Source organism: Anopheles merus, chromosome 2R (genome assembly GCF_017562075.2).
Source record: "Anopheles merus strain MAF chromosome 2R, AmerM5.1, whole genome shotgun sequence".
Lineage (NCBI taxonomy): Eukaryota > Metazoa > Arthropoda > Insecta > Diptera > Culicidae > Anopheles > Anopheles merus.
Window position 1 is genome coordinate 21,594,894 of NC_054082.1, and position 13,452 is coordinate 21,608,345.

A 13,452-nucleotide genomic window follows, 5' to 3' on the forward strand; every position below is an offset into this window, starting at 1 on the left:
GCGATTGGCAAATTAGATCTGCTACCGTTTAGCGGCGACCGAATTCGCCTCACGTCCGATTCCCTTGTCGATCGGACGGCCGTAGGGCAGTATCGACGAGCTGCCCGTCGACGACATGGGCCGGTTGCATATACGACGCCGCCGGCTGCATCACCACACCAACGCTCGTGCGTAACCATCATCCTGATTACTGGGCAGCCGTTAATTAGACTTCCCGTCGAGCAGCGCCGCAAATGGTCGTGTACCTGCGCGCAGTGCATTTCCATTTCGGTGACACCGCATGCGCATGCGTTGCGCAATGTGATTTAATTTTTCTATTACGCAAAGCATGAAGGTGGCAAACGCGAGCGATACGGTGAAGGAAATGGATTCAAGGTTGTGCCGAAATGTTTACCAAAACCACAACCTGTGCCGGGTGTGTGATGTCATGCGAACAAATGCTTCGACTGTTTGCCGCATTTGTGACGGGGGGTTGGGTGGGATGGGGTGTGTGCCATCATCCCAGTGTGTGTGCTTGGCAAACGGGGCAAATGTATGTGCAGCGGGTGGTGGTTTGAATGTGTTCTAGCGTTTGCTGCTTCCTGGTTGCTTGGCGTGGTGGTGAATGGTTCCGGGCCAGGCCAATCGGCCAGGCCGTTTGATGTTCGAACACGGATTTGTGAGCGCTCTCGAACAGGGAAATTTTCACTGCACAGTTTCGAATCGATTTTTCAACATTTCCCTGTAGCATGCACGATAAGTGCAGCCTGGCTGATTGCAATCGGAACATCGTACACCAGTACAAGCAACAATGATGTAGCACGGTACAATGCGTTTATTTGCCGTTAAGTGTGTTAATCTAGTGTATGCTTCTGCACGCATGAAGTGCATCGTTTTTGCTATGAAGTGCTTCAAAGCTATGTTACATTTCGTTGCAAAGTGAAATTCGCAATTGTTGCAAGTTAAACTGCCTGCCAGCTCTCATACTTCACCAGGAGTTATTGCCAGGTGTTTGATAATTTGTAAGCCATCCTCGATCGAGGTGCAGCGATCAGGAAGTTCGGATGTAAAGTTACTGGCACGGTCCCGTTCAAGTGACAGCCGCCAATGGCCAATGTTGCCGGTTCCCCTGCAACGAAACGAAACGAAGAAAAGGGGATAAAAACCCAGCAGGCTCACTCTTACGCCGATAGCGGTAGGACTCCTTTCTCCGCGGAGTGCCATGCGATGAGAGCCCTCGGGGGCCATTCGTACTGGAGCTGCTGGCCGGCCCAAAAGCCGTTGGCTGCGTGCAAACTGTCGTTGCCAGCGTCTGCACCGTCGCCGGGATCCCTGCCGCCCTCTGTTCCCCTAGCTCGCGCATATCCAGGGGCAGCATCTTCCAGCCTCATCTTTCCTTCCTTCCGGTCCCGGTGCCGGCAAGGGCCCACCGGGAGACATCGCACCGTGGGCAGTTCAATGACTTTCTAATTCACTGACCGGTCACCGGGGGCCGTACGGTGGTGGGTACGTTAGCTAGCTATGATCAGCCTTTCCTTATCTCTTTCGCTCGCTATCTCTCCCGTTTTCTCTACCGTGGTTGCTTTTCTCTCTGTCTACCGCTCTGCTAGTATGTGCGACAGCGATCGAAGCAACCAAAGTTGTTGGCTTCCGAAAGGGAATGCTTCGGATGTGTAGGAAGGAATTCACCTGAAATTCATGGGATGCGCGTTTTTCGAGCGTTTGCATGAAGCCGTCTGCAGGATCCATTTGGTCGGTAAGGAAAACGCGTACGGCAATGCCGGTATGGTTGGATTATGCACTCACGTAACTGCACTGCTGGCTCGCTAATCCTTCGCGCTGTCAGGTCGCGGCTACGTACCGGGCTCACCGATGGGAAAAGGCCAAAACAAACCAATCCTACGACGGAGAAGGTGAAATCGAATATGATAAATATTAGACAAAAAAAAAAAAACCGCCACCTTTTGCGCGATTACGGACCATGGGACCAGGGCCCGTCTCAGCCTGCGGTACGCTACGGAGGTTTCTCGTGTGTCCGGATTTGCTGCTTTTCCACTTTGCCGTTCGGCGAAGGTGAATTATGCGACATGCTCACGTCATCCGCAGACAGGGGACAAGATTTGCAGCCGTGCGACAAATGGCACTGCCTGGGATACTAGGGGGGGAGGTAGGCGAAAGTCGGCTCCCTGGCCTTATCAGTGGATCTTCGCGCGGCTACAAATTAGCCAACGATCGGATCGTGCATAATCGTGTGCACTGGCACTGGCAAAACGAATCACACGCCACGCGGCTTGATTAGGTTGACCTATGACTTTCTCCCCGTTGGATGAGTTTGATTATTGTCTTGTGTAGCTGCGCATAGCTAAGTGGTGTTTTATTTTAATGGATATATTAACATTCACAGAAGAAACAGGATGAAGGAAGCAAAATGTCGCAGCGTTTTGTAATAAACGGCTGATAAGAAATCGCACACCGCAGCAAAGTAAGACAACAAGCTTCTCGTTTGCTAATTAATGATAATGATTGTTTTGACCAGTTTTCTGAAAACTAATGCCAAACAGTAAAACTGACTCTGGTAGAAGGAGAGAGAGAGGGTGAGACAGGGAGAATAGTAAAAGTAAAAGTATGTTTTACATTCCTTTAGCATAGCGATGCAACATAATTAGTAGCGTTATGTTATACCTCACTGGTTAGTATGTGAAAATACTAACTCCAAATACATACACCGGAGATGTTAATTAACGTGCCGTTCCAATACAATGTTGCAGCAACAGCAGTAGCAGCAGCAGTAACAGCAACAGTTTTACAGCACAAGTGCTAATGCTAGCAAGAGCTTACCCGGCATCCGGTTGAACTGGGGCCGCAAGTCTCGTTCAAATTGGACTGGATGGTGGCGAAAACACGAAAGACTCGAAGCGACGAACCCCTGGATTTCCGTTTTTACCGAAAGCGAAGGAAGTTGCCGGCTTGCAGTTGCATAAGCAAAGCTTTGCACCTCTCTCAGCAGGTAAGCTAGAAATGTGTTGAATCGGTTCATAATTTTTGTGTTCTTGTTTTTTGATATTTTGTCTCTCCCTAACATACAATTGAAATAATAAAAAACACAAACATTGATCATTAGTTTGCTTTCATACGTAGGCACTGAAAGGAAATGAATGAAAAGAGAGCACTCACACACACACACACTTACACACAAAACCACCCATCAAATAACAAGTTAATGTAACTCTTTCCGCAACATATTCCGCCTGCCAGGAATGTACTGATAACACATCGCCAGTGTGGCCCGGTGCCGGAAAACTGAGCGCTCGCGAGCGACGGTTATGCAATGGCAGTGTTCCACGGCATACTCATTGGCCTCGATTTTCGTAAATTAAGTTGGATGCTGTGCAGGAAAAATGGACGTAAGTGGTTAATGCTGAGGTAATGCGGTGGCGCATTGAAACACGCATGGAAGTATGGTATTGACCATCCATTGGGCCGCAGCCACAAGTGCGTGTGGAATGGAATAGTGCGCACGGCGGTAGAGATTATCCATTTTCCGTGTCCCGGAGCACATCATTTAGCGTATGAATAGGGGGAAGGGCGAAGGAGGAAAGAGAGAAAGAGATTGATAGGGGGCTAAAAACAATTTGTCTGCTGGACATCACTGTTGGGGCTTGCGCAATTCTTTCTCCGGCAGCACAGTCGTCTGTCAGTAGCAATAATGGTGTCCGTTGCAGGGTTAAGTACTTCTAGACGCTTCCTACTTGTTGTAATTTAATTTGCACGACGGGAAGTCAAATTACAGAGTTTGTGTTCACATTGTTGTAGTGATTTGCATTTCATTTAAAATGTCAATAATGTAAATCCTTCTGTTCTAAACACCCCTGTACCCGCAACCTCAATACAAAATTATGAAACGATGATCCACCTGCTAAATTACGATCGTACAGTGGTACAATTTAGTGCGCAACCGTGACACACGTGAGCGTTGAGTCATTTTTTTTCTTCGGAATTCGGTCTCCAACTGTTTAACACTAGCCCTCGTGGTAACACTCGCCGTCCGGGACGCGTTTCGTGACGTTTGAAGCCATTCGCCACAAGTGCCATTTCGTGATCGAAGCATTTTGGCGGAGGCTTACCGGGCGCCACGGTACATTACCAACGATCTGCTAATTGCACACAAAACGCTGGCGAAGAAGCGAAAGAATTTTAATTCGTAACGAAACCCGCTGCGTCTCGTTACTTACAATTGGAAATGATATGCATTTCGGGCCTGCCGTTGTTGCGCCGCTGAACCTGCCGCGTTGACGGAGTTGACAGGTTTGGGTGAGAAAAAGGTGCTGAGCAGCACACTGCCCTGGCAGGAATGCGTTGTTCGGGGCGCCTGACATACAGTCCGTGCGGGCTGGAATCGCTTATTTATGCAAACGTGTTCGCCTCGCTGGCAAGTTGGCAAGTGTGATTTTACATAACGCCAAATGTGTGAGAAAAGTGGAAGAAATGCACTCGAATTTGGACCCATTTGGGGGACCCACACTGCGCGCGCGCGCGCGATAGAGTCTGAGCCGCCGTTTGCGCTGAAAAGCTAAAGAGTTCATACAAAATTTGGTACGCGTGTGGTTTCTTGTTCATTTTGTGCTGTACACAAAACGACAAAAATTTAAAGCATTTTTCAGAACAGCATTCTCATTCTCGCTGGCTGCCATAGTGAAAAGAGACACCTTCAAAACTGGACATGGAGTCAGGCACGTGAAACCGCAAACCCTTAGTGCTATTTTCCGTTTATCTAAAGAGCCTCATTAGAGGAATGGACGAAACCATCAATCTTGCGGTGCGGATGGGCAAAATTCCTAGAACAGAACAGTTTGTCATCGTCAGCGAAAGAGCTGATGTATGACTCTTGAGGGCACGAACACTGGGGAATGACAAATTTGGATGGACGTTGGATGAATCCGGAGCAAGTTTGCTATTTACTGTATGTTTCATTTAATTGGTGTGAAGCTGTGAAGTGATCCGGTGGTTTTTTTGGTGAAGTTCTTAACCTCTCCAACTATTCATCTGTGCAGGATAGGTGATTCACCACTCATTGAGAGGAATTATTTCTCATTCCGTTTTATTTTTCCTGCACAGACCCAGAAATAATGATAACACGTACGCGGGAAGACGAGCCATGCATTACAAAAAACCAACGGGTGATTAATTAGTTCGCACCGCACGCGTGACCCCAGTTGAAGGTTGACAATCCACGATCCGGGCCAGCTTCCCTATTGACCCATCCCTTCATCACCCCAGTTTTGGGCCAAACGATTCCGAGGGAAGCCACCAGGCAGCTCGAAAATCCATCAGAAATCGATCAACCGTTCGATGACCCTGGAACCGGAGCCGGAATCAAGCGCTGGGCAGCCGATGGGCAGCAGCGGGCTTCAGCTAACCTACATTCCAAAAGTAGAAGTGATAGTAGATGTACCAAATTGGCAATCGAACAGCAACAGAAGGCGTTGTGCGTGTGTATGCCCTGTGTCGTTGTTTTACGCTAACTCACTCACCTAGCCGTTTGCGACTCCGCACTCGAGCGGTTTTCTTTCCCTTTCTATCCAGTCTTTCCGTTTTGGAGTCTTGTTACGGATTTGGTAGTATTTCCCATTACTGCCTTGAACGCACTCATCGGAAGGCGCGGGATACATCACAAAAGCAAAACAACTGATCGATGCAAGAGACACATTTAAAACCCCCTATTTCCTATGATACTGTGTGCCTCCAGATCGTTCGTTCAACACAACACTGCCACAGGTTCATTGTGCGGCTTCGGTGGTTGGGAGCTACTAGCAAAAACTAACGCACGGCCGAAGGTGCAGCTTTCGGTGCAGCTCCCGCTCACTGACTGGATGGCCATGTCCGCGGATGACCATGTCCGGCAGTCCAGGTCCAGGTCCGGACCACACAGCCCGGGCGGCCGAGGCAAACGAAAGCGAAAACTGGGGATCAATAAAACGACCGGTTTTTGACCGGCAGCAGCAGCAGCGGCGATGAAGCACGGCACGGCCAAAGGCACGAGCCCGGCAGAGCCTAGCGAAACCTCGCCGAGCGGTGGTGGTGAGGTCGTGTGAGGCACCGACTGTGTGTGTGTTTTTTTTTCTTTCGCTGGAAACGGCAATGCTGTCCAGCTTCTTAGCTCGCTTTGGGCCGCTCCGGTGTTTCCCTTTCGCAGTGGTCGCTGTGCGGGTCTGTGTTGTTGATACCGCACAGATTCTTTCGGCAGGATGGATGGCGCACGGCTTTGGGCAAGAAGAAAGTGAAGAGCTATCTTGAGTGACAAGTTGTTTTTAGCGACGCACACGGTGTCCCACACTAACCGTGGCACAAGTACGCATCCGGGCACGGTTTGGCGTTCCGGACCAGAATGTATGTGTGCGTGTGTGCGGGTAAGGCATGATTCCGGTTCGTTGTGCCGTTCAGCTCCTCCGAGAAGGTTTTTAGCCATTTTTCGCGTTTTCTAACAAATACAAACACCTGATCACTTTACAAGAGATGCGTAAACAGTGAATGAATCAAAGTCGGAACTCACAGAACTGTGATAGGAGGTGGATGAAAGGTGGTAGTGAAGGAATAGCAATAGTGAATATTGGAGGAAAATATTGTTTTTTTAGGAATGATTTTTTTTTTTAATCCAAACCATCCAAGCTACGTTTTGTTTTAACAATACTCTTGTCGACATGAACATTAGCAAGAAAACATTCACACGGACTGAAGACTTAATAATTTATTGAGATTCAGACATACACTAGAATTTCTATAGATTGGTAAGATGTATACCGTATTGCTTCGAATTACGGACACTTAAGGCATTTTTGGCATTTTATATTTTCCCGCTAATTCAATTTTAATCTATCAAACCTCTTTTTAACTCACATTACTAAGGCAAACCTTCTACATTTGACTAAAAAAAAAATCAATAATTTAACTCGAAACAATGCTGATGTTTTGCAGTGATATTTCAATTCCTATTCCGTAGAGTTTTGAGTTCATGTTTCAAATTACGAACGATTTGATTCATATTCCGGACAGCCTCAAAATTTCTTTTCTAAATTAAATAATGTTCAAATTTACCCACACACACTACACCTTTTATACTTTTTAACTTGTTTAAAGGTCTGGCAACTTTATTCTGGATGTTGGTGTCCTCCTAGACTGACAGAACGATGGCCTTTTAAATTCAATGGGGTTTGGGCACTTTTTTTCTCTTGTAATCGTAGATGCATAGAACCGAAGAACTGATACGCGAATTGAACGGTCTTTCCCGTTCGGTCATCAATGCATTTGTCACATACATCTTCAAATATCATGGTTTTCTTGTTATTATCACTGTCTTAAAATTTATTTGTATATAATTAATCACAATTTACTTTGGCTGTCCGTAATTAAAAACTAGATAAAAAAACTTGCTTTTAATTATGGACAGAATCAAACATGTGATTTAATAAAACTCAGAGCACAATATGATAAACCACTGTTGTTTTCACGTTGATTACTACTTCTACAATGGATTCCGATGCATTTCAATGTACATGGATGCGATTAATAGGAATTATCGAAGAAATAACACTGGCGTGAGGTTGAAGCAAAACAGCTAAGAATGTCTCTGGTGGTGAACTGACCGACAGAAAGTATTTGTTTACAGTTGCATCAGAGCCTACTAGGGGTCAGACGTATTTTTAATTTATTCTAGTACATCATGGCAAATATCTAAAATTAAAAAGCAGCATGTCCTGGGACTGGGTATGAAGATATAATCAATAAAAACATGCCGAATGTCCGGAATTTGAATTATAACAGTACAAAGAGATTGAATCCTGTCAAACAGTTGGACAGCGAAGATAGCTTAAATCTGGGCACAGATTTAGAATAAATCAAAAACATACACAAACCGTAAACCATCGAACCTATCGAACCATCCCTAATCGTCACCAACCGTTTAAGCCCATTTTTTCAATCTGCACATGTAATAACATCTAGCTTACAGCTGACCTCAATGGTGAAGTAATTATGGCATAATACACAGCCCAGTACATTGGTCCATTTTCCATTATTGCAGCAAAAATGACGAAGGTTGCGCTGCTCAACTCATCAGCAAACGGACGATGCCATTCCCTGTCTGGCCGTCTCGAACTGGGGTGTACCATCGGAAGGGCGGCTGAAGCCATCGTAAGAAAACTGCCAAAATTTTAAACATCTCCCCCAGTCCACACAATCACGGTTTCACGTACGTCCAACGATTGTGCGACTGTATGCCGTACAAATCCCCCCCCCTCCCCCTTTTATTTAACGATCGGCGTTCCGTGCGAACTGTACGAACCGTTTTGCGATCAATGTGTACGTGTGTTTTTTTTATGCTTTTCTCTTCTCGCGTACCCTTTGCATGCAGGTTGGAAGCAGAAATCGTAATGGCAGGAGAAGAAAAAAACTGGATCACTGGTGAAAAGATCACTGGAACAAGTGTAATGATACGCCCCGCGGGCATGTGCATACCGAGCCGACCATTTTTCCTACCACTGTGATTGTGTCTCTGTGGTTGCGTTTTTGCACGCCTTCCCCCCGATGGCCCGGGCAGGATCGCTGGGTCTAGCGTTTGAAGATTTCAAGACCCCAAAACGCTTAGCAAATATCCCTCAGCAATACCTCAGCAATGGATCGTTAGTAGTATGTGCAGCTAGAGTAATGTTTTTTTGTGGTAGTGTTGGTATGGCAACCTTACTAATGGTGTGCAACTGGATGGTGATCACCAGCGCATGCCCAGTGCTGCCAAGAGGAAAAGGATAGGGATATGTGTATTGAAAGCATAATACCACCTACTCCACTGCTCCTTTGGTCATCGTTGTTTCGTGCACAATTTACGCTTCGAGCGTTTCTTCCAAATGTCATTGCACCATCCGAAACGTCTTTGCCCGGGTTAGGGTTGTTAGGGGAAGTTTTCGGTTACAGCTTTCGGGCGGTTTGGCACATACACACACCCACAGGGGCGCGCGGGCGCGCTGGGACACGCTAGGGGTAAATGTAGATTACGCAAAATAAAAGCGGTACGCAGATTATGAATATTAATATCCGGTCATGGGACGCGACGAGCCTTGCGGCGTGTGGCAGGTGGTGCGACACAAACGCGATTCGTTTAGCGTGATGACATCTTGATGGATGTAATACGAAACGGTTGTTGGTTGCTCTCGTGTACAACTGTAGAGGGGAGGGAAGGGAAACACGATTGACATACACTCACACGGTTTGGAAGCTAATGACGTTGGGGCGAACAAGTTTGGGGGCGCTTGAGATGTTCGGATGTTTGGAGGCGCTGTACACACACATGATCTTCAGTTGTAGCCACTTGAAATATTTTCAGTTTTATTTCAAATACGCTCACGTAAGTGAACTGCTGCTTAGTTTTTGTTTTGTTTTTTTTTTTTACAGACAGTGTTAATACACGGAATCGGAAGCCGCTTCTGCTAACTTCTACTACACAGCTACACACACACATGGGAAAGGCGGCAGACGGCAAACGGCTTTGAGCCGTGCCCTCGGGCGCCTCGACTCCCACTGCGCACGATTATCAAACGGTTATCTTCTGCTTAGTGTAGATTAGTATTTACATAAAATAAAACCGTGAGAGATAATAGGGTTTTAATCGTCGGCTTCACTTCCTTTTGCTTGGCCCACTATCGCTATTGCTTCACCCTCGCCCGAGTTTGTACGCTGTGCAATGCGTATGCTTTGCGCTGTGTGTTCGTTATTTGATTGTTTTTTTTTTTTGGAATTCACCCGTTTGCTTGGTTTGTGTTGGAATTAGTTCACTTTTGTGTTTTTTTTTCTTTTGCGCTTCTACCTATCGGAATCAGTTTGGTAATGGGTGAGTTGCTGGGAAAACACATCTAGCTGAGGATGATTGCGGCATCTAATTTAAACGACGATTTAAAGCTAATTATGTTGCAAATCGTTGTGTTTTTTATTTATTTTGAGTAGCAGCAGCTCGTATATAGCGACCATGCGAATGTGTGGTGATGCTTTGGAGGAGTGTGCATTCAGATGCATTATGGAATGTGAGTTTCAACCTTATTTAGAACATTTTACGATAAAAACTGTACTCAAATCTCAAGCCCCGCTTTACTGTAAGACCTTAAGACGCATCAGCTTTCTCGGAGCGCTATTTCAATGTGTGTGTCACAACTGCTGCGTGAGAAGAGTTGTCACACTTTTACAACCTCATCAAACAATCTGTCCTCTCGATTCTACTTTCGATGGCTTCCGATTTTATGACAACGGACAAATGACTTTGGGTTGGAAACGGTCTCAAGACACAATGCTGCCACATTAAGGGCAGTAGATCACACACGCACATAAATTGCCCAATCCCAGCGTATGCGCATTTCCAATAATTGGGTGATCGATCAATCGCTGTGCTTCGCTGTTTGCGTTACGGTGTATTCGGTGAACCTGGTTCCATTTCACAATGCCCGTTGGTTGTTCATCGTGGACCGCGCGATGCGCTCGAAATGGTTCGGTTGGAGTAGTTCACCGTTTTTCCAGCCATGCATGCATTCCCAATAAAAAAAAATATCGATCGTCAGTTTCCTGTTATCTTTAATTGATCTAATTGTTCGCCTCGCGTAGCGCCTTGCGAGCGGGAAGTGCTCGAGTTTTGCTCCAGTCGCAAGATTTCTGTGTCTTATCTCGATCTGGTTGTGCAAAATTGTTGTCCTACTAACTTTGCCTAGCCCGTGTGCCGACTAGATGCTGCTGGTTGCGGTGCATTGGTTGGTGCGTTTTATTTGGACTAATTGTACGCAAGCGCTTCGCTTGCTAAACCAACGCAAAGATGTCGAATAGTTTGATGGCTTTTGGCTGGAGATTGTTTTTTGTGTGTAACAAAAAAAAACTGTTCATTTACACGAAGAAGGTATCTCATATCTTTCACGATGTAAAAACGAGAAAAGAAAACACACACACACACACATCAACATGAGCCAGTGTAACGGCTACGATTTACAACGTTTGCCATAGATTAGATCACTACCCAAGTGCCGCTTGCCTGCTCGCAATCTCAGCTAATTTTATGCCTTTACTTTTTCGTCGATTGTTTCATTGGTTCAGTTTTTTGTTGCTGTTGCTGTTGTTGTTGGTGCTACACTACATTCTTCACCGCCGAACAGTATGTTGAAGATTAGCTGCAGACTGGGACAAATTAGGAAGAAAAAAGGTCTACGGGGCAACCGAGAGAAGCTCGGTAAGAGGAGAGTAGTGGAATAAAAAAACAACACATCACAAATTGCTACACAAGTGGCGCGAAACGCGATCGAACGATCGATTGCACCGTGTAACCTGCTGCTGATAGTGCCATGCAGCGAGCCAGTCCGGTCTGAAAGGGTACGCTGCCCGTCTAGGTTAGCGCGTGATGTAACGCGTCGGTCCCGAAGGAGCCAAACATGCGCGGCACGCATCTACCGCGATCGATTTGCGATCGAGTTAGGTGCAGACTTTGCGCTGGTGTTCTCTGGCCTGTTTCACTACCAGCCACATCACGCTTACTAATAGCAAAACGTCAAACACACGTAGGATGTGTGAGAGTATGTTAGAGGAGGCAAAAACAACAAAAAAAAAACAGTCTTTTCGTCACTACGCACAGGATGCATGTCCATCTAGTCCAACTCTCACACACAGAGCGTTTGGCTATACATCTTTTGGTTTTTTTTTTTCATTTCGTTGTGTGGTCTGCGGGCTGCGGGTCGGTTTTTGGGGGTGCAGAATAACGAAACTATTTCCATGGTGCGCTGGCACACTGCGGTAGAAATAGTTGATATTCCGTTCTGTGGGTTGTTTCGGGCCGAGTCCTCGGGATGAGATACGCCAGTGCTGGTGCCGGATGACGGTGACGATGATGTGCTGGAGTGTGTGTGTGTGCTGATCCGGGGCGGATGTCCCCTTGTCTTGCTCCCTTCCCTTCGCGCCTCCGCGTGTCCTCTCAAACAACCTGCACGGTTGCAAAAGCACTGAATGTGACTTTTTTCGGGAACTCGGTACTGTTGGAGCCGCGCGTCTTGATGACCGGTTTCAGCGGTGGCCGCGGTTTGGCAGTGAGCAAACCGGCCGAGGTCGCCAGGTCGCGCAGCTTCTGCGATATGCCGGTGCTGGTGGATTTGTTCGATGGTGCAATCACCTGCGGCAGCGTCGTCGGAGTGATGTATCTGCGTTGTGAAGGGAGGGGAAGAAAACAAAAGCAAACAGATTAGAAACCGGTGACATTGGGTTTGGGTGGGTTTGGGAAAGTAGTTTGGCCGTTGGCTGACGCGATTAGGCTAACAGGTAAATGCAGCCAGGATAACAAGAAAGGAAAACAATCGCTGATGTGTTACAAGGAAAACAACCAGGAAGGTCGATTAAAACAGGAATTAGTAGATAAACTTCAAAAAACAAAAATAAACATAAAACTTGTTCGCATAAGTCCCTTTTTTATATGCTTCAACTCCCTATTTCTATACTTCGAATCAGTTTTAAAATTGACATTTAAAAAAATCTTGATCATTTGATCGTTTTGTACGCCATTGATTCATGAGCCGGAGTTTCCCATTAACCGGAACACATGTGGATGTGTTTCTGGGCAGCCGATCGGTCCGCGAAGGGTTTGACCCCCGACAGTGTGAACTTTATTCATCGTGGCCCAACCATTTAATGTGGCTTGTGCACTCTGGCTGGCCCGCGGGATGTTAATCGAACGGTCACGCTAGATCGCTACCCCACCAGGCAAGAGCAGCAATGTGCGTCGATGAGCGTCTAAATATTTGATCATTAGACGAATGGCGTAGCTAGCGTGTAAATGCTAACTCTGTCGTCTTCATTACGGTGGGGCTGCTTTGTGTGTGTGTGTGTGTGTTGTTTGTTGTTGTGTCCCAATGGCGATGATCATGTCGAACGCGTAATCTTGCTGACGCGGATGCGCCGACACGCGGAGGGGAGTGTGGATTCAAGGAGCCGTTTTTTCTTCTACCACCGCTGCTCCGAAGGCAATTTAGTCGAGCACGATTCTCATGTTCATCTATTGACTGCGCTGATCGACATGAGCGTACACACAGTCAATTGCTAGACATATCCGCTCGAAGATATCATCCTTCATGTTCGCCCGGAGGGGAATGTTGAACGTGAGCATCCCATTGTTGTTTTAATTAAGAAATTATCCTTTCCCTCCTTACCGCAACCGCACGGATGGAAGATTTCGATTGGATTTTGCGTGCTCCCTGTGAAGGTTTCAAAACCATCACCCGGCACAGGTACACTCAAGCGCGGACCTTGGGAAGAATGTCAAAGCGTGATTTGTTTGTGGCGAGCAAGCACGGAAAAGGTTGATCGGTAATATTGCATTGACAAATTGCGCACAACCGACGCAACTGGAGGAGCAGCCGGAGCGGGTCCGCGTGCAAAGGATGCGTTTGGGGAGTGAAAAGTTTGCGGTTG

General features: G+C 46.7%; 1 protein-coding gene across 1 annotated transcript in view; it reads right to left on the reverse strand.

The window, feature by feature from the left end:
• Nucleotides 1-9,322: 9,322 nt before the first annotated feature.
• LOC121588779 (atrophin-1) overlaps nt 9,323-13,452 on the reverse strand; it is a 38,075-nt gene continuing 33,945 nt past the window's right edge. The window contains exon 2 of the mRNA XM_041907106.1: nt 9,323-12,188. Coding sequence (XP_041763040.1) covers nt 11,966-12,188 — 223 coding nt within the window. The 3' untranslated portion in view covers nt 9,323-11,965. The remainder of the gene's footprint in view (nt 12,189-13,452) is intronic.